Raw genomic sequence first — 23,571 nt, forward strand, 5'->3', positions numbered from 1 at the left:
AAGAGATGGGGACTCTAGAAACGGCCCATGGGAGAGAATTGCCCAGTCTAGAAGACGCTACTGATTGGCAGCTTCTTTTGCCATCCAGCCTGCATGTGCCTTCCCCTTTTCGCCATGTCCCCCAAACCTCCCTCCCCTAGTCAACCATTACGGAGAGGGCACGTGGCCCAACGAGGAGTGCCTGCTCTCAGACAGCAGTGAATTCACCCCTTCCTGCAGACAGATGCCCTTCGCAAGGGGAACGGCATCGGCAGCATCTCAAGGGGAAAAGAGAGGAAGGGACGGGGAGGAGCAGGAGCCGAGCACCGTCTCCTTCTGTCCCCATGGCAAGGGCTCTCACAGGCTCCACTCCGCAGACAGGCCAGGGTTCACTTGTCATGGCTGGGCAGGGTAGCGCCGTTGTGAGAGCCACTTGGGTTGGCCGAGTCCAGCGGAGGCCGCCGTGGAGAACTGTGAAGGACAGAAGGATGCTAAGTAACAGGCCAGGGGTGGAGCTGACCAAACATAGGAGGAGCCCACGGTATTTTGGCAAGGAGGATAAAAGCTTCTCCGGTCACGGTCCGCAAATCAGACACAGCTTGGGGCCGAACCCATTTGGTTGGTCTAGAGGGAATGCTCAAGAGCGTGAGGGACAGGAAGCACTGACAGGACCACCCGAAGTGCTGTCCAGGTCTCTGCAACCTTTCCCCAGGGAGCTCTGCCAGCATAGTTCAAACCTAACCTGCTGTTCCAGGCCTGAACCTAGAGCCAAGTCCTGACCAGCTGCCCCTTCGTACTCCAGAACCAGGTGTCCTGTGGCCTCACAGTGTTCCCATTGCACCTCAGTGCCCCAGGTCAACTGACTTGGGCTCATGAGGCTGAAAAGAGCAGTGTAGACATTTGGGCTCGGGCGGGAAGCCAGGCTCCGAGCCCCGCTCTGACTTTCAGAGGCCTGAGGATCTCTCCAAGCAGGAACCTCTACATTGCTCTTTTTAGATCCAGAGCCCACGTCCCAGTCAGCTTACCTGGGCCCTGAGACTTTCTGCCACCAAGTACTTTTTGCAATGTGGACACACCCTGAGGCCTGGTCTGCAGCTCCCTCTGCTGTACCAGGACCAGGCTCTCTGGAAATCAGACAGTGGGGCAGAATGGGCTCCTGCTCCGCCTGCCCCTACAGCGGACAAGGCAAAAGCATGGGCAAAAACACCTGTCTTCTGTTGCCGGCTGGTCCCTTCTCTAATCCACACCAAGGCCGAGGCCAGGCAGAGAACTGGGACCACAGCCAGCTCCCTGATGCCCCTTGTATCCTCTACCACGCACAGTGAATCTCAACGGTAGCAGAGAACCAGTCCTACATCTGCAGGTGGGAAGGCTAAAACACCTCTTCCCCATTTCTGAAGGCATCAGCCATGTGCTCTCTCTGCTGGCAGGGAGACGGACACCAGAGAGCACCCGGGCCTCTCCCATCAGAGACTTGAGGGTCTGACTTCACTTTCATGAGGATCTTGATCCTAAGCCTGGCAGTCCTTGGGTGGTTGGGCCACTAGCCAAGGTGCCCCATGGGGTTATAAGATGGGAGGAGCCTCCATACCTGAGGAACCTGAGCAGGGTTGAAGAGTGGGACCTGCCTTCCACTCTGGGCAAGGAGACCACCTGGGCCAGGAACAGGGTCATGTGAGTCATCCTAAAAGAGTAACAGAGAGATAGCCGGGTTAGTCTGTACTCCAACAAAACAAAACAGCAGAAATGTAGCACTTTAAAGACTAACAAAATGATTTATTCAGTGATGAGCTTTTGTGGGACAGACCCACTTCTTCAGATCAATCTCATTTCCAACACAGACTGACATTTTTAAGTACAGAGGATCAAAAAAAATTGCAATAAAAACAGACAAATCAAGTCCATAGGACTGAAGGAAGGGCAGGTGAGGAGAGTGAGGATGTTAAGTGTCCTGCCTGAGATAATTACGAGCATCAAAGGAAGGGAAGCAGTCCTTGTAATGTGTGAAGTAATTGATGTCTCTGTTCATACTATGTGTTAATGTGTCGAATTTGAAGCTGAGTTCCTGGATTAGTATTACTGTGTTGTAGCCTGTGATTGCTGGTGAGAATCTTTCCTTGGGTTAGAAGATTGTCTATAGGAAAGTTTCCTGAACTTTTCCTGCAACAAACCCCGCTGACAACTTTGTCCACATATTTATTCTGGGGATGCCACCACTAGACCTAACCATGTACTTTGACCAATATTACATATGCCATTATGTGACAACAATGCCCCGCCATTATGTACATTGGGCAGATTAGGCAAAACCTTCACCAAAGAATAAATGGACACAGAGCAGACATCAAGAAACTCAATACACATAAGCCGGTCAGTGAACACTTCAATGGAGTGGGCCATTCTGTTAAAGACCTAAGGATTTGTGTCCTAGAGCACAGAGAATTTAAAAACAGATTAGAGCGAGAAATTTGTGAATTGGAATTCATATTCAAATTCAACCCATTAACACATAGTATGAACAAAGACACCAATTACCTCACGCATGACAAGGACTGCTCCCTTCCTTTGATGCTCGTAGCTATCTCAGGCAGGACACCTAACATCCCCACTCCCCTAACCCCCGCTTCAGTCCTATGTACTTTATTTGTCAGTTTTTACTGCAATTTTTTTTTTGGTCCTCTGTACTTGTAAATGTCAGTCTGTATCGGAAATGAGATTGGTTTGAAGCAGTGGGTCTGTCCCACGAAAGCTCATCACTGAATAAATCATTTTGTTAGTCTTTAAAGTGCTACATTTCCGCTACCCTAAAAGAGGAAACAGATGGGAAATAACAGCCAGTCTCTGCTCTGGGATTCAGGGAAGCCAAAGGAACATCCTAGGACACGAGGCAGGCAGGCAGGACAGGGCTGAAGGAAGCTGTTGCCTGCTCCTTCAGACACAGGAAACCACAAAGGAGCCATCTGACCTATTTCTCCCTCGTGTTTCCTTTAAGATCCTCCCCTCAAAATAAGGAACTGAAAGAACAGGAATCAATATCCCCTGCCCCCCAACCCCACACTCATAGTCTTCCCTCATCCCTCACCCAGCCTCCTGCCCCTGGAAAGGCTGCTGCTTCTTGGCCATCAGGGCCCCACGAGCCTTTAACTTCATTAGTAGCTGTGGAAATGAGAAAGAGATCTGTCAGTGTTTGGTTCGTTCTGGGAGGATGTGACCCAAATGGCCTTAGAAACAACCTGGGCTTGCATCCAAAAAAGGAGCACTGGTCCTGGCCTCCACGGGATTTACCTGAGCTGCTGGAGGATGGGCTGGGGGCAGCTGGAACCAGGCAAGGAGGAGGAAGGTGAGAGGAGGAAGGGCTGGTTCCAGCTGCTGGAGGAGAAGTGGGCGCTGGGGCTGGAGCAGCATTCTCCTGACAAAAGACAAATACACACCAGTTCAGAGAACAGAACAGCTGTGCCGTGCTCAGCTCCAGAGACCAGTTCGTTGCTAGTACAGCTGCATTAGGCTCTTGCTTCGACACACTCCAGGCAGCATTAGCCAAGCCACAAGACACCCTCACATTTCATTATAAAACACCCAGGGAGTTCAGACAAGGCTAGGCTGGCAGCTAGGTCAGCCCTACTCACATACCTATTGTGGGGCCAGATTGACCCCACTCTTCTCACTGTGAAGGAAAAGGCCCTTCCAGTTCTCTCATTACCTGGGATCCAAGTGCAGCAGAGACTGGGGCAGGGCCGGACACATCTCTGGAAGGTGTCACCTCCTTGGAGGGCTTTGATCGAAACCAGCTGAACCAGCCAACCCTCGAGCCCTGGCAAAAAACAGGTTCTAACTGGCGCTGGACTCATTTAAGTAACAGCAATACCTTAAAGACACCCCCACATGAAAATACACTGTGGAGCCCAGCCTGACCCCTCCCAACCCCATAGCTCCATGGGTGAAAGAAAGGGTGGGGGGGTAACCCAGCCCCTTCTCACGGCTGCGATGGGAGAGGAGCGGAAACCCATCCCTACATCACTGTGTGCCAAGCAGAGCCGAGGACCAGTGTTCCCTGTAAGCTGAACACAAGGGCAGCTGCCCAGGAGAGATTCAGGTACAGCCCAGCTGAGTAGCGGAGTGGGCAGCCTGTGTTTCTATTGGTGGTGTACATACGCACATGCCTGCATGTTCATTATAAAATTTATTCTGCCCAGGGTGCAAAAAATCAGAGGGAACCCTGCTGAAGACCCCAAAACTTCTCCCCCCACACACAGGCATTGCTGGGGAGACAGAAGAGTGGGGACTCAGCACATCCGCCTGAGGACAGCAAGGATGGGTAAATCCCAGCCTACCCATGTGCATTGGCTGCAGCACGCCCAGATGGTGGCCAGGTGGGGAGGGAGACATTTCCCAATCAGAGGGCATATAGGGCCAGATTCTGTTTTGCCTGTGGCGCAGAACAGGAACCACCTGGCTGCAGAGCTGCAGATGTCAGAGGAGAATCAGGCCAGAGGCATGGCTGGGAAAGAAGCACAGCACCCTACTCACCTTCGCCTTTTCTTGCTCGGCCCCTTCAGCTGATGGCCTCTCTGCAGCAGCTCCCTTGCCTGGGCCTTCTGGGGTTTGCAGAACGTCCTCCTCCATGGAGATCGTGGAGCTCTCGGAGATGGTCCGGTTCCTGGCACTCAATGGGCTCTGGTAACGGAGAGAAGTGGCATCAGTGCCAGTAGGGAGAGAGAATGGAAGTGAGAAAAGTGGGGCTGTAAAGAACATCCCAAGAGGCAGTTTTATTCATCCCAACAGGAGCCATTCTCCTTCAGGATCCCTTTTATCTCAGGCCCGCCAGAAAGGTGGGAGGCCAGCTCCTGCCCTGAGCCAAGTGGATCTTGGAACAGGCGATGGGATCCCGTCAGGAAGCTTGCTATGCCTCTCTGAAGATTATGGTACATCTGCACCAGCCCCACCCCATCAACTAGCCTTAGAGCAGCTTAGGGGCTACTCTACTTCACACCAACTGGCTGCAGTCACATGCCAGGCGCGAATTGGTGCAGCACAAGCACCCCATCATGCTCTCTACACCAAGGTTCAGGGACCGGGGAGACTTTACACCCGCTCCCCTACATGAGGGACATTCTCAGCGGGCTGGCGAGAGACAGATGCCATCGCTTTGTGTCGCACGTGCAGCCTATGGCATGAGGAGAGAATCTGGTCCTTGCTCCTGGGGGACCGATGATTGGGAAGCACCTCAGCCGCAGAGTCTGTGGAGAGTCGAGGGGAAGGGAAGGTCTCTGGCCATGGAGAGATGTGGCTCTCTGGAGAAATGTACCACAGAGATATGTGCCACTGTGCCACTCCACTCTGCAGCCTGTGCTGCACACGACCAGCACCAGAGCCACCGTGAGGCAGCTGGAGGAAGATGACCATGTTGGCAGCTGAGGCAGGGTTCAGGGAAGGGCCAGCAGAGAGAGGCACTGGCTAGCATGGGCCAATCTGCCGGTGGGGTATTGGCATGTGGCTAGTGGACAGCTGAGGCAGGGGCTGCATTTGGGGGGCGGGGAGGAGAACGGGGTTTGTTTGACCCCATCCCCCGCACTCTCACCTGCTGTTCCGGAACATTCTTCTGAACCCCAACGGGCAGAGCGTGTGCTGGCGGCCTCACAGCGCCCCCTATGGAGCAGAGAGAATGGCATCGATCGGGGGGGGGCTGCGCGTCCTTCCCGTGAAACACCCCTGTCCTGTAACGCGCCAACAGACTTGTCTGCAGGCTTAAAGGCCAGAAAAAGCAGCTTGCAAGCCTCCTGCCATCTACCGCACAGCCCAGAAGTGGGGCTTCTCAGAGCCTCAGCTTCCAGCTTGCCCTCAGCGCTACACACCAGGAGCTGAAGACATCTACTCTTGGAGCATGATAAAAATAGCATGTAGCCATGGCAGCAGGAGCAGAAAAAGAGACAGACACCAGCTCCCCGAGCATGGGCTAGCATCTTGGCCAGGTCCATGTTTGGGGTGGCCAGCTCTGCGTGGCTCTCCCACCATTGTGGCTGCGCTCTGCTTTCATTGTGCTCACTCGAGCCGAACTGGCGCAGAGATGTACCCTGGTGCTGGGTATCACCCCCCAGCTCTGCATGTAGTCGGTCCTTGTTGTACTGGATGACGGCACAGTCCCAAGAGGGTAAGCGCCAGTGAGAGGCTCTGGGAGCAGGAGGCACCGAGTTAAAACGTGAACTGGGTTTAGCCTAATGCTAGAGTGGGGCTCAAATTCTAATGAGAACAAGGTGAAGTGTAACCTACACACCTACTGGGCATGGTTCGTTATCCCGTGTAGTGGCACCAAGGCCCCTCACGCAGAGAAAGAATGAGCCCCCTCTCCAGCCTCAGCTGGCTTTTAGCTCAGACTGTGGAGGCTGATGCACTAAGCTCTAGAGGTCCCAGGTTCAACTGCGCCTGCGGGAGGTTACAGACGCAAAGGCTGTCCGCATGTATCATCTACACAGACAGACATCTCAGAAACTCTCCTGATATGCGCCACACTTCCAAAAACAACACCCATGGGCACAGGCAGGCATGTTTGCAGAAAATCCAGTCAGCACAGACAGGTGGCTCAGGCCCATCTGATCCCCAGAATGGAGAGAAATCCAGCACTGAGCTCCACGCCTGAACTTCCCAATGTTCTGGAGCTGAACACCCCAGTTCCAACTCTCATCTGAACTGTGGGGCACATATGCACCCCCCTCCCCACAACACATTTTCCCACCCTTCTCCCAGGAACCATCACAGCTTACCTGGTGGCTGGCCAGCCTGTGGGAAATGGTCATTTGAAATTCCTCCTGGAGAAAAGCTTGCCCCCTGGCTGACCCCTGTGGGATGATTCTCTAGCCTGGCATCAGATGGCACAGAAGCAATGGCCTGCTCTGACTCCCCCACCCTGGAATACGTATCAGGTGGGAAGGACACGTTCTCCTGTTGACCTGGCTGGAACTGGCCTGTCCTTTCAGCAGCAGGGAAGTTATACTGTTGCTGCTGTAGGTTGTGCTGGTAGCCAGGGTTTTGTGCAAATTCATGATGGCGATCTTGGTCTGGAACAGATTTATTCAAGATATTTACAGCTTTATCGAATGACTCTGGGTAACAGACTTCCCTTTGGGGTCATTACACATGGAATGGGGGCCTGAGAGACACACCAAGAAAAGACCCAAGAGTGGGTAAAATGTGGGGCATTGGTACAGGTCAGTCAACACAGACGAGCTCTTAACTTCTTAGCGGGGAGAGCACAGTGGCAAAAGACAGGAGAGGGAATATGCCAGTTGGCATGACAGAGGCAGAGACAACTGACAGTCCTGGGGAAGAGCAGGAGCCTTCAGAAGTTCAGAGGGTCCTATGGCATCCTCTTCTCCTCCTACCTCAAAACTCACCAAAAGCTCCGAAGCTTCCTGGCTGCCGCTGTTCAACTCCAGCCCACCCCAGCTCCATGGGGAGGTGGAGCAGGCCAAGGCTAGGCACTGATAGAGAGGGCACCCAGACCCAGCCCTGTAGATGCCTGCCCAAGCAGAGAGAGGATCACACTCCTGGAGTTCCTCTGAGCCCCTGCTCCTCCACCCAGCACCCTTTGTGGAGAGGGGCAGAGGCACGGCACATTTCTAGAGTACGTTGGAGAGATTCCCAGCAAGACTTGAGTCTTTGCCACCCACACAGAGTCAAGGAGGCAGTTTCCTGTCTGTTCCTAGCAGAGGCTCCTTTGTATAGAATCATAGAACTCTAGAACTGGAAGGGACCTCAAGAGGTCATCACGTCCAGTCCCCTGCCCTCATGGCAGGATCAAACACCATCTAGAGTCTAGACCAACCCTGATAAATGTCTATCTAACCTGCTCTTAAATATCTCCAGTGATGGAGATTCCAAAAGTGGAGATGCCTGTAAGTGGAATCTTTCCCAATGGGAATCATGCTGTGTATTAATTTCCTTGCTCTAGGGAGGATAAAGGTGGCGGGGGGGCAGCAGAGATGAATGCCCAGCTCTGAAAAGTTGACCACGTAGGCACCAAAGTCTGGGATCAGCCCCTTCCAACTGGTCTCCAACATAGTTGGGCATGCTTCCCAACTGGAGAACCCCTCCATCCTTCCGCAGAGTGGCCTAAATCTCTAGGGTATGTAGACGCTTAACTTCCTTTGGTATTTAGGCACCTAAATATATATGCACGTTCCTTTCTTTACCTGCTATGTATCCGCTGGCTACGGAGAGCTCTGGCTGAGCAGAAGTCCAGTCAGGGAGGTCTCCTTCCTTCTGAAATGAACCAAAAAGTGAATGTCACAATAGAAAGGGGAAGCTGGAGCTGGGGAGGAAATGGGACATGGAAAAGCACTGTCTCCAAGGCGCCGGCAACCAGGACATAATTGCTGCTGCATTGAAAGCCAGGCAAGCTGCTGGTGGATCATAGCCACCTTGTGGATAGCGGTCTCTGCTCTGCTTCTGAGCTTACAGTCAGACCCAATGTCAGAGTCACTTGCACAAAGGGGGGCAGTGATCACATGCATTGTGCCACCTGCCTGCATCTCATTCATCCCAAGCGAAGGGCAAGCAAGGAGGTGCGCTGCATCCTGGGGCTCTATTCTCCTGCTGTGGCAGGTGAGCCACTCCACTCAGCTGGAGATCTATCATGTGGATCCCCCCCGAGTATGAGCCAGGCACAAGGTCACTGCTAACGGCCAACTCAGTGGAAGGCTGGACCTGTTCAGAACACGGCTATCGGGCCTGATTCACTTTGGTGAAGTTCCTGCTGATTCTCACCCTGTTAGGTGAGACCGGAGTACGAGCATTGTCCTTTTAGGAGGGGACAGGCGGGGGGAGCCACAGGGAGAGGAAGGAGAGACGAAACATGTTGAGAGATGCTAAACAGCACAGGGGCACACAGGAACTGAAGCCGCTGCAGAAAGACAAGTCTCTAAGCTTATTGAGATGAAACCACCTGCACATCAAGAGGAGATCTTTGCACAACAACCCTCCCATCTCCTAATCACCTTGAGGTCCCACAGAAGAAGGCTTGTGGTCCTGGCCATCATGGAGTTCTGCACAGTACCAACAGTGCACTTCCCGAAATAAGAAAGGGGAGGAAGAAGCCTCCCAGAACCCAGGTAAGAAATCCCCTTGGGACTATAGTGCCTTCCGCAACACTTACCTCAGATTTATATGCAGGGAAGGCTGCACCTGCAGACAGACCACCCAAGGACTGGTTGCACTGTCACACAGTACATCCTGTTTCACCCACCCCAGAGTGTGAAACATAATGGACAGACTCCGCTCCATATCCCAGCAGTCTCACCTCCAGCCATTGCTGGCCTCGTGCTCGGAGCTGGATGAGCCACTCAGGTTCCAGGTTCTGATCCCACTTGGGTCTTTCCAGTAGCAATGGGTCAGAGAGTTTCAGCTGTTCTGCAAGCTGTGCAGCAGTGGGGGAGAAATTGAGGGGGGAACAGATGCTGTCACTTGGTAATCTCTCCAGCACAGGAAGCAGATTGACAGTCATAGCAATTAATGAGCTGCTAGCCACACAGACCAGGGAAAAGCTATTCACTCAATGAGTGCATAATAAATATATCAGAATAATACTCAGCATGTCTCTAGAACCTTTATTATTTCTAATGCAGTAAAGTCAAAATGCCCCAGAACTGTTGCACTAGGTGTTGTATGAATAGCTGACCGCCCTCAAAGAATCTCAAAGCACTTTACAGACACCACGCCTGACAGTACCATGATCCTCATTTCCCAGGTGGGCAAACAAAGGCACAGAGCAAACAGTGTGATCACACGATCAGCCATTGGCAGGATCAGGAAGAGACTGCAGACTTCCCAGCTTTCATGCCTCTGTTCTGGTCACATAACTTCTCTGAGAGGGGGAGGGCATGTTCACAGTGGCTAGAACATGGGCCTGGGAGTCAGGCTTCAGAGTTTCCATCCCCAGCTCCGCCACTAACTCCCTGCATGGCCTGTAGCATATCTCGCACTGTGTATTAGTACAATGCATGTAACAACGCTCACCTCCCAGGAATTCACACCCCTTTGTAAAGCACTGCAAGGACTGCAGAAGGGTAACGGCAGGGTCACTTGGCATGTGCCGCTGTTCCCTCTCTTTAGGGTATCAAAGATATGCCAGGATACACAGCATCCAGTCATATCCATCAGCCTTTTCAGGCACAGGAACTGCCTGCCAGCTCCCAATGAAACTGCCCACTTGTCCCTTCTGTGTGGTGTTTGGCTTTGTGGTTTTCACCATTCTTTCTAACTGTCATACAACCCACATGGTAATAGGGCGCTCTGCTCCCAAAGCAAGTGGGAAAAAAAATCACGCCCTGGCCATTTTACAGCTGGGCAGACCGCAGTGAAAGGGCCTGCCTAAGGAAACGGATGAACTTGGAGTAGAACCCAGACGGCCTCAATCGCTGGCTCAGCTGGTCATTCCTCCTCTAAGCAGGAGCTGTTAAATAGACCCATGAACTCTTAGCCTGATTCCGCAACTGATACACTCATGAAATTGGCTCCATAGAAAGTGACGGAGACAAATTTCAGCCAGACAAAGAGAAGAGAAAATTCACCATTAGCCAGTATAACACCACTGGCCTCTATTAAGTGAGAAGCTGATTGGCCCAGGGTTACTAGCCCAGGCTGCTATCCAAGTCTTGCTATTATTAACGGTGATCAAGTTTAAAACATGAATCTGGAGCTTACAGACAACCACAGCCTGCAACTAGGGACAACAATTACCATGAGAGCGAGTGTGGAGAGATTCATAGTGCAGGAACAAATGGAACTATAATGGGAGAGGTTTTTGTCCAGCGAGGCCTGGCCAGCTCTTGTCACACACAGGTACGGGTTCGTTCTAAACCAATACCCAGAGGGAAGAAATTAGACACGTGATTACTCCTAAGTGAAAGGATGTTTAATCCAAAAGCTAATAGGTGCTTTGATCCAGTTTTAGTGAACAAACACCTGGCTGTAAATCATCTCCGGCTTCAAAGGAAGGGAAGTCTTAATCAAATTCTAATGGGGATCGTAATTTGTAACACAATCTGCAACATCAAAGACAAGGTAGGATGGTGCTGGTTTTTCATCTGAAAGAACTGCTCTCCCAGCAGAATAATCAGGGTTCCACAACAGGGGGCACCAGGTAAGTGCTATAACGTTATGTAACGCCACGGACAGCATGACAAGGATTTTCGTAGCACCTGCCTCCCGTGTGTATTATCTAGGTGTTCTTTCTCTCTCTCGTTAATCTGCACTGTGGCAATAACCAGGAAATATTCCTTTTGCTGCATCTCAGGTGAGACAGTTTTTGATTGTGTTGCTCCTGGGACTCCACACAATGGTGCTTTGGAAGGAAATAGAACACAAAGAAAGATGATGGAATGGACGATGCACGGGTCTAGGGCTGCAGAAAGGACAGGTGCAGCTGGGCCAACACCCACCCCAAGCAAGGTGAGAGGGCCCTAGAAGAAGAGGCAGGGCCAAGGGTGGAGAGGGTGGGGCATGGGGCAGTCAGCCCATAGCACTGTGCACTGCAGTGCTGCCCCCGCACCCTCCCCAGCTGTGCAGAGCGGTGGCGCAATGCTGCTGCAGCATTTCAAAGGGACCCTGAGCTCTGGCCACTGTCACTGCGGCAGCAGCAGGAGCTCTGGGCCGCTTTGAAATGCTGGGCCCTGGGGCAGCTTCCCCTCCCGAACCTCCCATTGACTGGCCTGCACAAGTGCTACTGTCAGTACTATCAAGCCAAATGGTACAGGAGACAGTGGCAAACTCAAGGGATCAGTGCAGTCACCTGTAGCACTGGAGCTTTGTCCATAAACAAGGAGGCACTGAAGCCTGTAGCTTGTGTACGGCACTCCCATACCGGAGGCGAGTTCTAGCACTTCCCTGGGCTTCTGCTTCCCCAGCTGGGAAATGGGCGCAATGAAACTGACTTCCTTTGTCAAGAGCTCTGAGATGAAAAGCCCTGCGGAAGAGCTCAGTTCTGCTGGGCATTCGTCTGGTGTTTTGCTACAAAGGAGTTGGCTTGTTTTTCTAACTCCATCCCGAACTGGACGGAAGAGAATACGTTCTAGTTTAAAATAAAGGCTCTTGCCTACTTGGATCACGAAAACCAATGTGAAAATCACAACGGCTTACAATAAAATAACAATGTGCAGCTCTGACAACTGCCATAACACACCCCAAACCCTGTAGCTGTTGTGCGATTATGATTTCTTGTGTCATATTCCTTCCAATGCAAGTCATACCCTTTCTAATAGTGAATGGCTACGTAGGCAGTTATGGACACAAACATCTGCAGAATCAGTTACCGTCCCTGAATTTGCAACATATCCCATAAACGTTATCCCAGCATGACACATTGCAGAGAAAACATCAAGTTATGTGAACAGATTTTAACTTCAGAAGTCTTCCCCCATTTTTAACTTTGTGGCAACTTCACAGTGAAATTTCCTTCTTCTGCAGTTTTGTGTTCTTTCCTCGTTAGCCCAGGATGCCCCTTCCCCCCTCCACTGCCCTTTATTTGATATTAGGCTTGGCTCTCGTGTCATTGTTTCAGCACTGTTGGCAAGGCCAGCACATATTTCATCCAGGCAGCTGCTGCAGAAGAATCACCAGGGGTAGCCAGACACAGCCTATTGCATCCTGAAGGACTCACGTATGTGCTGCGTTGATCTTAGTTGTCATACGCCAGCAAATAGATGTGGGGAGGGGGGCTGATTTTCTGAAGAGATGAGCTCTTGGGAGCTCTACAGGGCTGGAGAATGTTTCTTGCAACAGATTCTAAGTAAAAGATAAGCTGAGGCAACTTGACAGCATCCCCGAAATCTCAGCCTCATGTAAATCACAGGCAAAACAGCCAACAGGGCCAGGATTTCACCACTAAACACATAGCTAAGCCCCAGCCCCAACCAAAACAAACAAGGACTGGTTATGAAAAATGCACCTTGATAACCTGTTCCAACAGCACCGGATAGCTGGCGTGGACCTGGTCTAGCAGAGCGGTACCGATCCCTTCGCAGTAATGCAAGGCCTGGGAGGTGAGGCCATAGTCCGCCAGGCGTGAAGCGTAAAGGAGTTTATACACCTTGGAAAAGGAATGAGAAAAATGAGTGTCTGGGGTGGGGAGGAGAAAAGAAAGGAAAAAGCAGCCCAGATGCTCAGAAGGTGAGTCCGGCTAGAGGTGGCTGACTCAGAGGCAGTATGGCCCAATGGATAGTGCACAGAACGGGGAGTCAAAAGAGACCTGGTCTGGTCTCAGCTCCACTTTGTGACTTTGTGTAACTTTCTTCTCTGCACCTCTGTCTTTTCTATTTAGACGTCAGGGCACAGACTCTCTCTCTCTCTCTCTCTCTCTCTCTCTCTCTCTCTCTCTCTCTCTCTCCCCCCCAGGCACCTGTGCTGCACCGAGCCTCGTGGGGGACTCCAGGCACCAGGCCAATGAAATACCCGTTTGCTCTCAAGAAGGAGCCAGCCCAGCCCTATCAGTAGCACCGCTCCATATGCTGGAATATTGCATTGCCACATCCACTTAGAAAGGCACAAAGTAAAGACAGGCTCCGTTGGCCAGGGCAGAGGTGCATGGGGGCTGACGGTCTCGTTCTGATCTGTAAGGGGCATTTGTCTCTATCACAAAGCCGCCAGCTACTGCAGCAAGCGAGCTGGCTCAGCTGCTCTTGGCCTGGCATCTGGAATTGCAGCACAGCTGGTTTTCAAGTCAGAGTAGAGACGTGGCAGCAGATCTGTGGGGGAGGATGCGAGCCAGAAATACGTATTTATTCACAGGAAAAGGTGATGCTGTGCTCTGTAAGTGACCGGCCCATTGTCTCGCTGACAGGGGATACAGATGTTTCTGCAAAGTGTGTAAAGAGGGTATTTCACGTCCAAGCTAATGTGAAGAACAGACATTTGTGAGAAAAAATTTCTCTCCCTTGTGGCCCTTTACTGGGTGACCTAATGGACAAGGCAGTGGCAGCTGTAGCCTCAGGTAGTGGGTTCAAATCCAGCCTGGGGCAAAGACCATCATCTTTCTTGTCTGTTGCAAAGGGAACTTCCCTTAAATCCACACGAATGAGTGTTAAAGTACGGTGGGTGTTGCTAGTGCCCCTGCTCACTTTTGTAACTGCTGCCCTGCTGACGCTCACCTCTGGGGAGTGTCAGATCCCCAGATGGGCTAACAGAGCTGCTCCCTGTCACTTGGTGGAGATTGGCCAGACACCCAGAAAGAGGACACCAGCACTGGTGGCTGCGGCAGCTGGGTACTTATGAACCATATTTAATGCACAGCAGCTATGCCTGACTATTAGAGAAGGCAAAGCTAGAAAAAGCACTGCCCTGAAACTCGCTAGGCACATGCTCTGCTGAGCTGTGAAAGGGAGTCGTTTCCAAAGACCCCCCACAGAGGAGGCTCTTCCAAGCCCCGGGAGGGGCCTGATCTCTCCCGGCTTCGTACCTGTGCAAAATGTGGAACCGTCACAGTTCTGCTCCGCCCTTCCTGCGCAGGGACTCCCGCCCTGCAGCTGGATTTCAAGGGCTGCCCCTCACAGAGCGCAGGGCAGGGAGTCCCGCTGAAAGGGGACGCTGAGCAGTTTGGCATGAGAAAAAGAAGAGCTGCAGCCTCCCAGGTTGCAAGGAGATAAAAGACACTGAGTAGCTGGGGGCCCCAGAGAACCCCCAGGGCAAGACGAGCCGTGCGCTCCAGCAGAGGGAATCACGGAGGAAGACAGCATCGGCACGAAGTGCTTCTCCTCGCCCACAACTCAGGTCAGGAGCTGCAAGTCAAGATGAGCAGGGGCTGGCATAGCAGGAGGAGCTGCAGCTGTGGGGTGAGGGGGCGCAAAGGGGGCAATTGCCCTGGGGCCTGGCATTTCAAAGGGGGCCCAGATCTCTAGCTGCTACTGCTGCTACTTCGTCAGCAGCGGCGACCAGAGCTCTGGGCCCCTTTGAAGGGCCACAGCGCTGTTGCTCCATGTGGCTGTAGGCAGCTAAGTGCTCAGGTCCAGGCAGCACTAACAGCTAACTGACCATGACCCCGCCCCTTCTGCCCATGGCCCCGCCCCTTCTGAGGGTGCAGAGTTGCCTCCGTCTCACTTTGCCCTGGGGCCAGCGGCGGCTGTCGTCCCCACTGAGCTCAGGGTTAGGATGGTGGCAGGGTTTACAACCGGGCACATTCGAGAAGCGCTACGAGCCAGGAGAGAGAGGCACAGACAGTGAGAACCAACTGCAGTGACTTCGATAAATGGGTCTGGATCCCCAAAGGGATTTAGCTATTGCAGCACCTAATTTTTAGGCGCCCAGAAAATCACTGGCAGGACAATGGCATCTCCTCTCTACTTGATGGGAAGGGCTCTGCAGAGGGATCTGCCACTGCTTAGGTGGGATAGTCTAACGTAGGGTTTCCTCAATCTCTCCTACCGAGGTTGTGCCACCTCAAATGGGCACCTCGATTCCCTATAGAGTGAATGAGAGAGAGGAGTAGGGCTGACTTAGCTGCCATAGACAGGCCGAGTTAAGACAAGCCAAGCCCGGACAAGTAATTGCTGAAACAACTAAAGATTGTGGCTCTGCTTATAGTAACTAAGGGAGGCAGAAGCTAACTACACTAACCGTTGTGGATATGTTTCGAGTAAACGCAGTAGGCAGAGACCCCTCCACTAAAACATTTGCTTTACGCACACCGCAAGATCTTTACGTGCAAGACTTACAGCTGCCAGGAGCTAGGAAAGACGGATGTGAAACATGCTGTGTCATGTGAATCAGAATTGTGATATTTGCCTGAACCTAAAACCTCTAGCCAGCCTGGGCAAAGAGCTGGCACATGCCTAATTAAGTAACCGGAGTGAGGAGCTGGAACTGAACTTACTCCCAGGGGTCCCAGAGAATGGGAAAAAATGTCCTCCCACAAGAGGCCGAGGTGTTCTGAACAAGCCTAGTAGAAAAGGTGGGGGAGTCCCAACGGCAGGTGCCTTTGGCCAGCTCTACACTATAGACCTGAAAGTCAGTCCTAGATAGGTAATTCCAGCTACGACAATTGCATCGCTGGACTTGATGTATCTAGGATCGACTTATCTGGCCGACCTCCCTTACTCCTTGCGAGAATGAAGAGCACAAGGGCAGACTGCCACGCCCCGATAGTTCAATTTCACGCAAACCCATTGGGAGTGCAAAATTGAACGCTGGAAGAGGGTTCGATCTTCCAGTGAGTATAGACTTACCCCTAGACTGAAATCCACCAAAAGCCAGCACGCTAGCCAATGGGAGATGCCAAGGACAGGGGCGCATTCTATGCCTTGCCACTCTCATGGAGTTTGTGCCCATGGCCAGGTTGCAGAGAGGTGTTGATCTCTGTGCATGATCCTAAACAGGGGAAAGTGGGGAGAGAGGCCTTCCTGTGCCCAAACCACTTGTGGGACCCAAGCTGGGACACGTACCTCCATGCAAAACAGCCGAGGGCAGAGATGGAGAAGCATAGCTAGGAGGCTAGTAGATGTAGTAGATTGGTGCGGAGCTAGTCGGCAGAAACTGAGCCGCTCTGCACGGGATCGGGAAAGATGGAAGGAAATAGTGAGAGAGGCATCAGACACCAACGGGCGCTGAGCCCACAGTTGAAGATGATGATGATGATATCAGCTCACATCCCGGCTCCACCTGATGAGAAGTGATTTGCAGAGGGACTTGCCACTGTCCACTGAGGGACAGTCTGATGCAGTTCCCTCAGTCTCTCCTATGCAGGTTGTGCCACTTCAGTTAAATGAATTACCAATTACATATTAATTGGGAGAGAGCAAGACCATTTCCAAGGCCCACTGCTTCAGACACTTGGCTGAGAGGTGGCAGAGCCCTGTTCAAACTCCTTCAAACTCATCAGGCAAACCAGGGACTCACACCAGTGGTCCCCCACATCCAGAGGGAGTACCCTCAGTGTTTTAGGTGATAAGGGCAGCTCTCGTCACACACACAGCTGTTTTGTGTGAAGTCAGACATGCCTACTGGATCAGGCCACACCCCTGTTATTTGGACGGACATCTGTCTTGCTCCAGATCATGAATTGCATTGGGGAGCAGGTGGGAGACAGGGCTTTGGGTACCGACAACTAGGCAGCAAGCTCAGAAGGCAGAAATGTTGGCACCTGGAGACCATAAACAGTGCAAATTTAGGCCCCAAGTGAGTTTAGGCACCCACAGCACCCAGGAGCTGCGAACAGCTTGTGTGGATCACCGAGGGACCTAAAAATGGGTCAGAGGTGCCTAAATCTGGGGGTTAGGTTCCTAGCTCCCTTTGTGGCTCTGGACCCAGGGCTCTGCCTTTCTATAGTTCCTTTCGTCCTCACCACTTCATAAATACTACACAAAGCCTCAGAGCCCCACAGTGACATGGGGTGAGAATTAGCGTGCTCTTCACACGGACAGGGAAACTGAGGCACTCAGCCACCGTAGTTCCTTCTTTTAGTGACTAGATGACACTGCCATCAACAGAGCATCAGGAGAGCCCTGAGCTGACTGGGCAGGACTGAAACAACACGGGCACAGCAGGGCTGGTGCTGATGTGCGTTGGCAGTACTGGATGAGGGAGCCGGTCCAGCCAAAGCTACATTCTCCCAAATTCACTTTCCAGACACAGAGGAGATGGAAATCCCCCTACCCCTCCAGTCTGGGTTACAGAGATTGCGACACAGTCTTGAGCTGTCTGTACTGCAGGAGGATGTACCAGCCAGGCCAGCCCAGCCAGACGTATGAGGCTCAGGAGAGTGCTTAGACAGGAGATGGAGGAAGAAGGGCAACACTCCAGAAGCAAAGTACGCAGGACAGCAAAGTTCTTTAGGGACCATCTGAAAGCAGAATGTAATTGTATATCGCAGCCTGCAGCAACAGGCCTATCAGAAATGCATTAGGCTGTGATTTGTGTTGACGCTCAGTGTACTGGCCGTTCCTGGCAGTTTCCCTTACCTGGAAGGGGAGGATGAAGGTTTTGGGATGTCGCAGCATTTGACAATACTCAAAGATTTCAGTCCTCAGGATAGAGTCCGTCGTGGCAAACTGTGCAAGCGTCTGACTGAAAGGAGACGGCAGAGGTGTGAGGTGAGGGACAGAATGCCAGTCTCCCTCTCCTTGATCAACCTGTATGTCTGGTGACACACAGAGTGTCTGTCCCTCACCTCGCCAATCTACGGGCTGTTCAAACTGACTAGGAGCAAAAGCGAAACTGATCAATGCTGCAGCCGCTCAGCTCTCGCCAACAAAAGGTTCCTTGGAAAGGGGGCAGCGCCAAACCCATCCACACAAACCTTTACGAACAAAGAAGTGAGGAGACATGGCAACCTTCGTTCACATCCCATAATACCCGCCCCCCCCCGCACCGCTATGGCCACGCTCCAAGCCTCACTCCAGCACATGCAGAACCACAAGGTTCCCTCTAGCTCAGAGGACAGCAGAAAACCTCTGCAGCATCAATGAGCGTTTACTGTAAGCAGCTGAGCCTTGTCCAAGCATCTGACTTGGTATCTGTGATCGGGGCAAGTCTGAAACCTCCAAGAGGTTAAGAAGGAACAAACAGCATAAACGGCAAATTAAATGGTTAAATCCCCTTCGCTGTTAGCAGTCCGGTGTGCTGGTGGCATGGCGGGGGTTTTTTAGCCAGATTTCTGGCTGGGCCCTGAGGGAGGCGGGCTGCCTTGAACTCTGAAAATCCCAGCCCTTAAAAAAGATGATGTCCCTTGATGGCAAACGACTGCCCTCAGTCAACGGGGATCTGGATTCGGCTGGGCACCCCTGCAGACAGGGGGCCTGTTTCCACGCTGTATCCTCTGTGAAATCCTTTGCAGCTGTTCACATCCACTTTGCCCAGGTGCAGACGCAGACTCCAGGCAGCAGTGAATCAGATTTGCTGTGAGATGGGCTGCTGAGCAGTGACCTTCATTCGAAGCACCAGAGCCAAGAGCCTCTCCCAATGAAGCAGGTCACTGCTGTCTTCCAGGCTGACACAGAGCCGATGTCACTTTCGTCTCTAGGCTGTTTTCCAGAGCCAGGCTGGTCCCTGGGAACTGGGGTTACAGCGCAATCTAGTGGGCAGTTTGGATTATGGCAGGTCTGTTTTCTCCAGTTACTGAGATGTATGGGCGGGACGGGGCAGGGGGGTGGGATCTCTGTGTTCTGGGACTTGGAAGACAGGTGCTAGGCCAGGAGGAAAACCTTCACAGGTGTTTAAACATCTCCCCAAATTATCAACTGCGCTGCTGCCCAAACACTGTTCTTCCTCCCTTCAAGCACTGGGCACTGTTGCTGCCTGGGGGCTGGGCTGCCTCAAAGCATCTCATAAATTCCTAGACTCCTAGGGCTGGAAGGAACCTCAGGAGGTCACCAAGTCCAGGCCCCTGCCCAAAGCAGGATCAACCCCAACTAAATCATCCCAGCCAGGACTTTGTCAAGCCAGGACTTAAAAACCTCTAGGGATGGAGCTTCCACCACCTCTCTTGGTAACACATTCCAGTGCTTCACCACCCTCCTGGGGAAATAAATAGTTTTTCCTAACAGCCAACCTACACCTCTCCCTCTGTAACTTCAGACCATTGCTCCTTGTTCTGCCATCCATCACCACAGAGAACAGTCTCTAAGGCTATGTCCAGAACTGCCCCTTCCATAGGAAGGTTGGGAACAGCCACCCCAGGCCGCATGCTTTGGGGATCCCCCTGGCAGCTGCCTCAATCATTCTATGAATGGGACCAACAGGGCCCTGGGCTGCCTGGGAGATTATCTGCAAATCCTATTTAAGGATGGAAAAACGAGGTAATCCTGGTCATCAACTTTCCCACCCAAGACAACTACGGACAACAGCTAAGACAATGAGGGAAGGGACTGGGCTCAGCCTGATATCTGGCCTGTGAAGAATTGTGTAACCACATTTAGGGTGAGATCCTACATGTAATTAGCTTTTTGTTTATTAGCTGTAATCAGTTGTTTGTTTATTTTGCTTAGTTACCTACTTTGTTCTGTCTGTTACCTCTTATGACCACTTAAATCCTACCTTTTCATACTTAATAAAACCATTTTTATTTAGTAATAAACCCAGTGTGAGTAACTACAACATGGGGGAGCCAGGAGCCTGTGCCTCTCTCCCTCTCTTTACATGGAGAAAGAGGGTGAATTTCATAGGTTTATACTGTACAGATCTCTATACAGTGCAAGACAAATGTATATAGGCTCAGCTTCCTGAGGAGCTGTGTACTTAAGTGCTGGGAAAAGGTCTCATGCTGTGATGCTTTTAGTCTGTGTCTGCAGCTCTGGAGGTGTGGCCCTGTCCTTGTGTCCATGCTGAAGAAGGCTGAAGAGCCAGGCTCAGCAAGACAGGGTTACGGGGTACCCAGGCTGTCAGGGGAAGCAGGCTCAGTGGGGTCTCAGCACATCAGATGACTGTCACAGGGCAGGACTTCTGGGGGGTGTTCAGTATGTGGCTCAAGGACCACAGCGCTGGGGCTAAGAAATGACCAGCATTAAGCGGTGGTCCCATATGAAACCGATGCAGTTGCAGCTGCAATGATCTGGAGAACGGCTCTAGCTGCGTGGCTGCAATTGTCATTGACATGTCACCCGCCTGCCACCCTTCCATCCAGCCACTGGGGCAACTGTCCCAAAGTTCTGTGAGTGGCCTTGTGACAGGCCACAAAGTGAGTCTGTTCCCAGAGCGCAGGGGATGCTGACTCCTGGGGCGTGTGGGTCCCGGCACGGTGAGGAAATGAGCAGGAGATGGAGCAGGGCCTCTGGTACCAGGAGGGAGGCAGGAACTGGAATCTGGCCACCCCAAGAAATCTCTGAATTGGCCCCATTGGTGGCCTCATTTCCTATGTTCCTTTGGCCACCAGTTCAATGCACGGCACTCAGGAGAGATTACCAGATCCCAGGTTCTGTTCCCAGTTGTTTTGGGGATGCCCTGAAGCACAGCATTTCACTTTGCCTGGAAAACTACAGACTTGGTCTCCCTGGGAGGAGCGTTAGTTCCTGTTTGTGAAGCCCTCAGAGATCCCTAGCAGGAGGTGTTCCGACTCGAAGGCAGGACAGCCAGGAGTCTGCCTGCTTGGATTACTCACCTGGGGTCACTGCCCAGCAAGGCCATGCGGTCTGTCTTAACCCCGTAGTGACCAAAAGGGATGTTCGCCATCAGATAGCAGAAGTGAGCAGCTTCTATGAACCCTCTCCCAGCTGAACAGGGAGAAAAGGAACAAAAGGCTGTCATGACAAAAGTACGCTGCCAAATGCTCACGTGACAAACCAGTGGTAACCATCTCCTTTCAGCGACCTCAAGCCCCAGGCTAACCCTCATCCTACATCCTTTTCTATGGCTGTTATTTTGCTACTAATCAATCTTAATTTTCAATTAGATGACCTGACTGGATGGCAGTAGCGTACGCCAGTAAGTGTCTAGTTCCTGTTTCGCTTCAGGAAATTTCAGGGTAGGAACATCTGTGCCCAGACTTTCTACCGTTGCTGCTACATAACTAGCGCTAAGAATAAGGTGGGAAAGTCCCCTCTTCGTCTGCCACACCTGTGACCCTGGCTTGAAGGCGCTGCGGGTGTTTTCAAGAGAGGCGAGAGGCTGGCACCTCTAAGCCTGCGACAGGGATATGCCACCATTAGGTGTAATTACAGCGTACACTGCGTGATTGAGAGAGGGAACATGTGGGCTCACTCTGTTTACAGCAGCCAGGCAGGGACTGTGCCTGCCGATCCCCGTGTGTGAGTTGAACCACAGACACACAGTCACGATTATACATAATACCATGAAAAGGTGCAGACGCACAATCCTCTCCAGGCTCGCAAACATGCGCACAGCTGTTTACAACAGCTGACACAGCCCTGGGTGCTGCCAAGGCATTTTAAGGCACTTTAATAGAAGCTGTGCAGTGATTTAATAATACAGGCACAGAGCTGAGCTAAAGAGAGAAATAAAGGGGTTGTTTAGCTTAGACGCACAGGTGATGGGGGGGTTTGTGGGTCACATCCCTCCTCGCCAGATTTTAATTGCTGAAGCTGGGTGCCCTCACTCTGGTTTCAAGCCCCTCTCCTGCAGCTCTGCACCCCGTCCCCTGCAGGCACAGGTTGCCTCTTCTTGGAGGCAAAGAGGGAAGACAGCTGCAGTGCCTCAGTCAGAGGGTAGTGAATTCAGCTGCACCAGTCCCCAGGAATGACCAATTCAGGGACTGGTGAGAGCAGTAGCTGGTATCCGATGGCTCAGGGCTGAGCAGGCAGCCAGGAGCTCTGTGAATCTATATGCAAGTGGCCCCGACTCAGAGCTCCTTCACGGTGGGCAATGAGTTCACAGCCGCACAAGCTACACGTATGAAGCTGCACCAAGCTGCAAACTCATTCCCTCTGCAGCAAGCAGCACCAGCCCAAGCTAGCCAACAGAACCGAGCCGGCAGCCACCCACACCAGCGCCCTAGACACCTACCCAGGCTGGCCATTACAGCTGAGCAGATAGCCAGCTGTCCCCCGATTCCTAGATATGCTCAGTTTACACTGTGACACCTTGTCGGCCGCCTCTTCTTACCTGGCCTCTCTCTGCCCCACTGACATATATGTCGGGGCGGGGACCATAAGCATACACAGAAATGAAAGCCCTGAACTTGGCCTCTGCAGGAGAAAATCCAGAGCCGGCAGGAGTGCTGTGTTCTCAGCATCTCAGAAAGGCCCTTTTCTCATGGAGGTGTCTCTCTTTCGCCACCCACATCTTGGGGTGCTGCAAGTGGATGGAACTGGGCACCGGGGTGACAGTGGGGGCCGGGGAGCCTGAGGAAGCAGCAGAGGTCAGACTTTGCCCAGGGCACTGTTCTCCTTAAGGCCAATCCCAGCCGGGAGTCTGGTAATGCCATCTTGCCCCCCGACATCCAACCGAGTGTTCTTTCAGATCAGGGCTCGGGATCGTTGTTGGTACACAGCTGAGAAGTTCCCACCACTGCAAACTGGGAAAGATGTTAATCTGGGGCTTTCTGGGTGGTCTCTGAATAGCCACGTGTCTGTTGTGGGGCAGCAGATGTCATTACAATGGAACGTAACTATCCTAGCGCCTCTTTTCCAGGTAGAAGTGTTGTGAACTTCCCAGCAGTGCACCACCAATGATCTCAAGCCTTGGCCTGGGGGCAAGATGGCATTACCAGCAGGTGCTCAGCACAGACTCTCGGCTGGGACTGGCCTTAAGGAGAACACTGCCCTGGGCAAGGTCTGGCCTCTGCTGCCTCCTCAGGGTCCCCAGCCCCCAACATCACCCTGATGCCCAACTCCATCCACCTGTGGTGCCCTAAGATCCCTTCCTCAGCCTTACACCCCACACTCCCAACACTCCTTGCTTCTTGGCCATGGCACCCCCTGAGCACAGTGCCCTGGGCTGTCTCCATGTCCCTCACCCAAAAGGCTATCCCTGTTCCCAGTGAGGCCCAGCTACATGAGGTGGTGAAGGTGAGGTGGATGGCTCTACAGTAGGGACAGAACTGAGACTAAACTTAGTTCCACCAGTATGGTTTTCAACCCAGCTGCAGCTTTAGCCATTAAGCCCCCACCCTCCCACCTCCTGTAGTGGAGTAAGCCAAAAGCATGAATCCTATTGACATCCCAG

General features: G+C 52.3%; 1 protein-coding gene across 2 annotated transcripts in view; it reads right to left on the reverse strand.

Moving 5' to 3' along the window:
- Positions 1–226: 226 nt before the first annotated feature.
- SEC16B (SEC16 homolog B, endoplasmic reticulum export factor) overlaps positions 227–23,571 on the reverse strand; it is a 37,951-nt gene continuing 14,606 nt past the window's right edge. The window contains exons 13-25 of one of the 2 annotated variants that reach the window (XM_075002646.1): positions 21,050–21,161; positions 17,916–18,021; positions 12,917–13,057; positions 9,272–9,388; positions 8,166–8,235; positions 6,738–7,031; positions 5,558–5,625; positions 4,507–4,653; positions 3,680–3,790; positions 3,265–3,388; positions 3,062–3,135; positions 1,571–1,663; positions 227–450 (exon numbers count right to left, since the gene is read on the reverse strand). In XM_075002646.1, coding sequence (XP_074858747.1) covers positions 376–450; positions 1,571–1,663; positions 3,062–3,135; positions 3,265–3,388; positions 3,680–3,790; positions 4,507–4,653; positions 5,558–5,625; positions 6,738–7,031; positions 8,166–8,235; positions 9,272–9,388; positions 12,917–13,057; positions 17,916–18,021; positions 21,050–21,161 — 1,532 coding nt within the window. In that variant the 3' untranslated portion in view covers positions 227–375. The remainder of the gene's footprint in view (positions 451–1,570; positions 1,664–3,061; positions 3,136–3,264; positions 3,389–3,679; positions 3,791–4,506; positions 4,654–5,557; positions 5,626–6,737; positions 7,032–8,165; positions 8,236–9,271; positions 9,389–12,916; positions 13,058–17,915; positions 18,022–21,049; positions 21,162–23,571) is intronic. The other variant, XM_075002644.1, reaches the window with a different exon arrangement.

Source organism: Carettochelys insculpta, chromosome 9 (assembly GCF_033958435.1).
Source record: "Carettochelys insculpta isolate YL-2023 chromosome 9, ASM3395843v1, whole genome shotgun sequence".
NCBI lineage: Eukaryota > Metazoa > Chordata > Testudines > Carettochelyidae > Carettochelys > Carettochelys insculpta.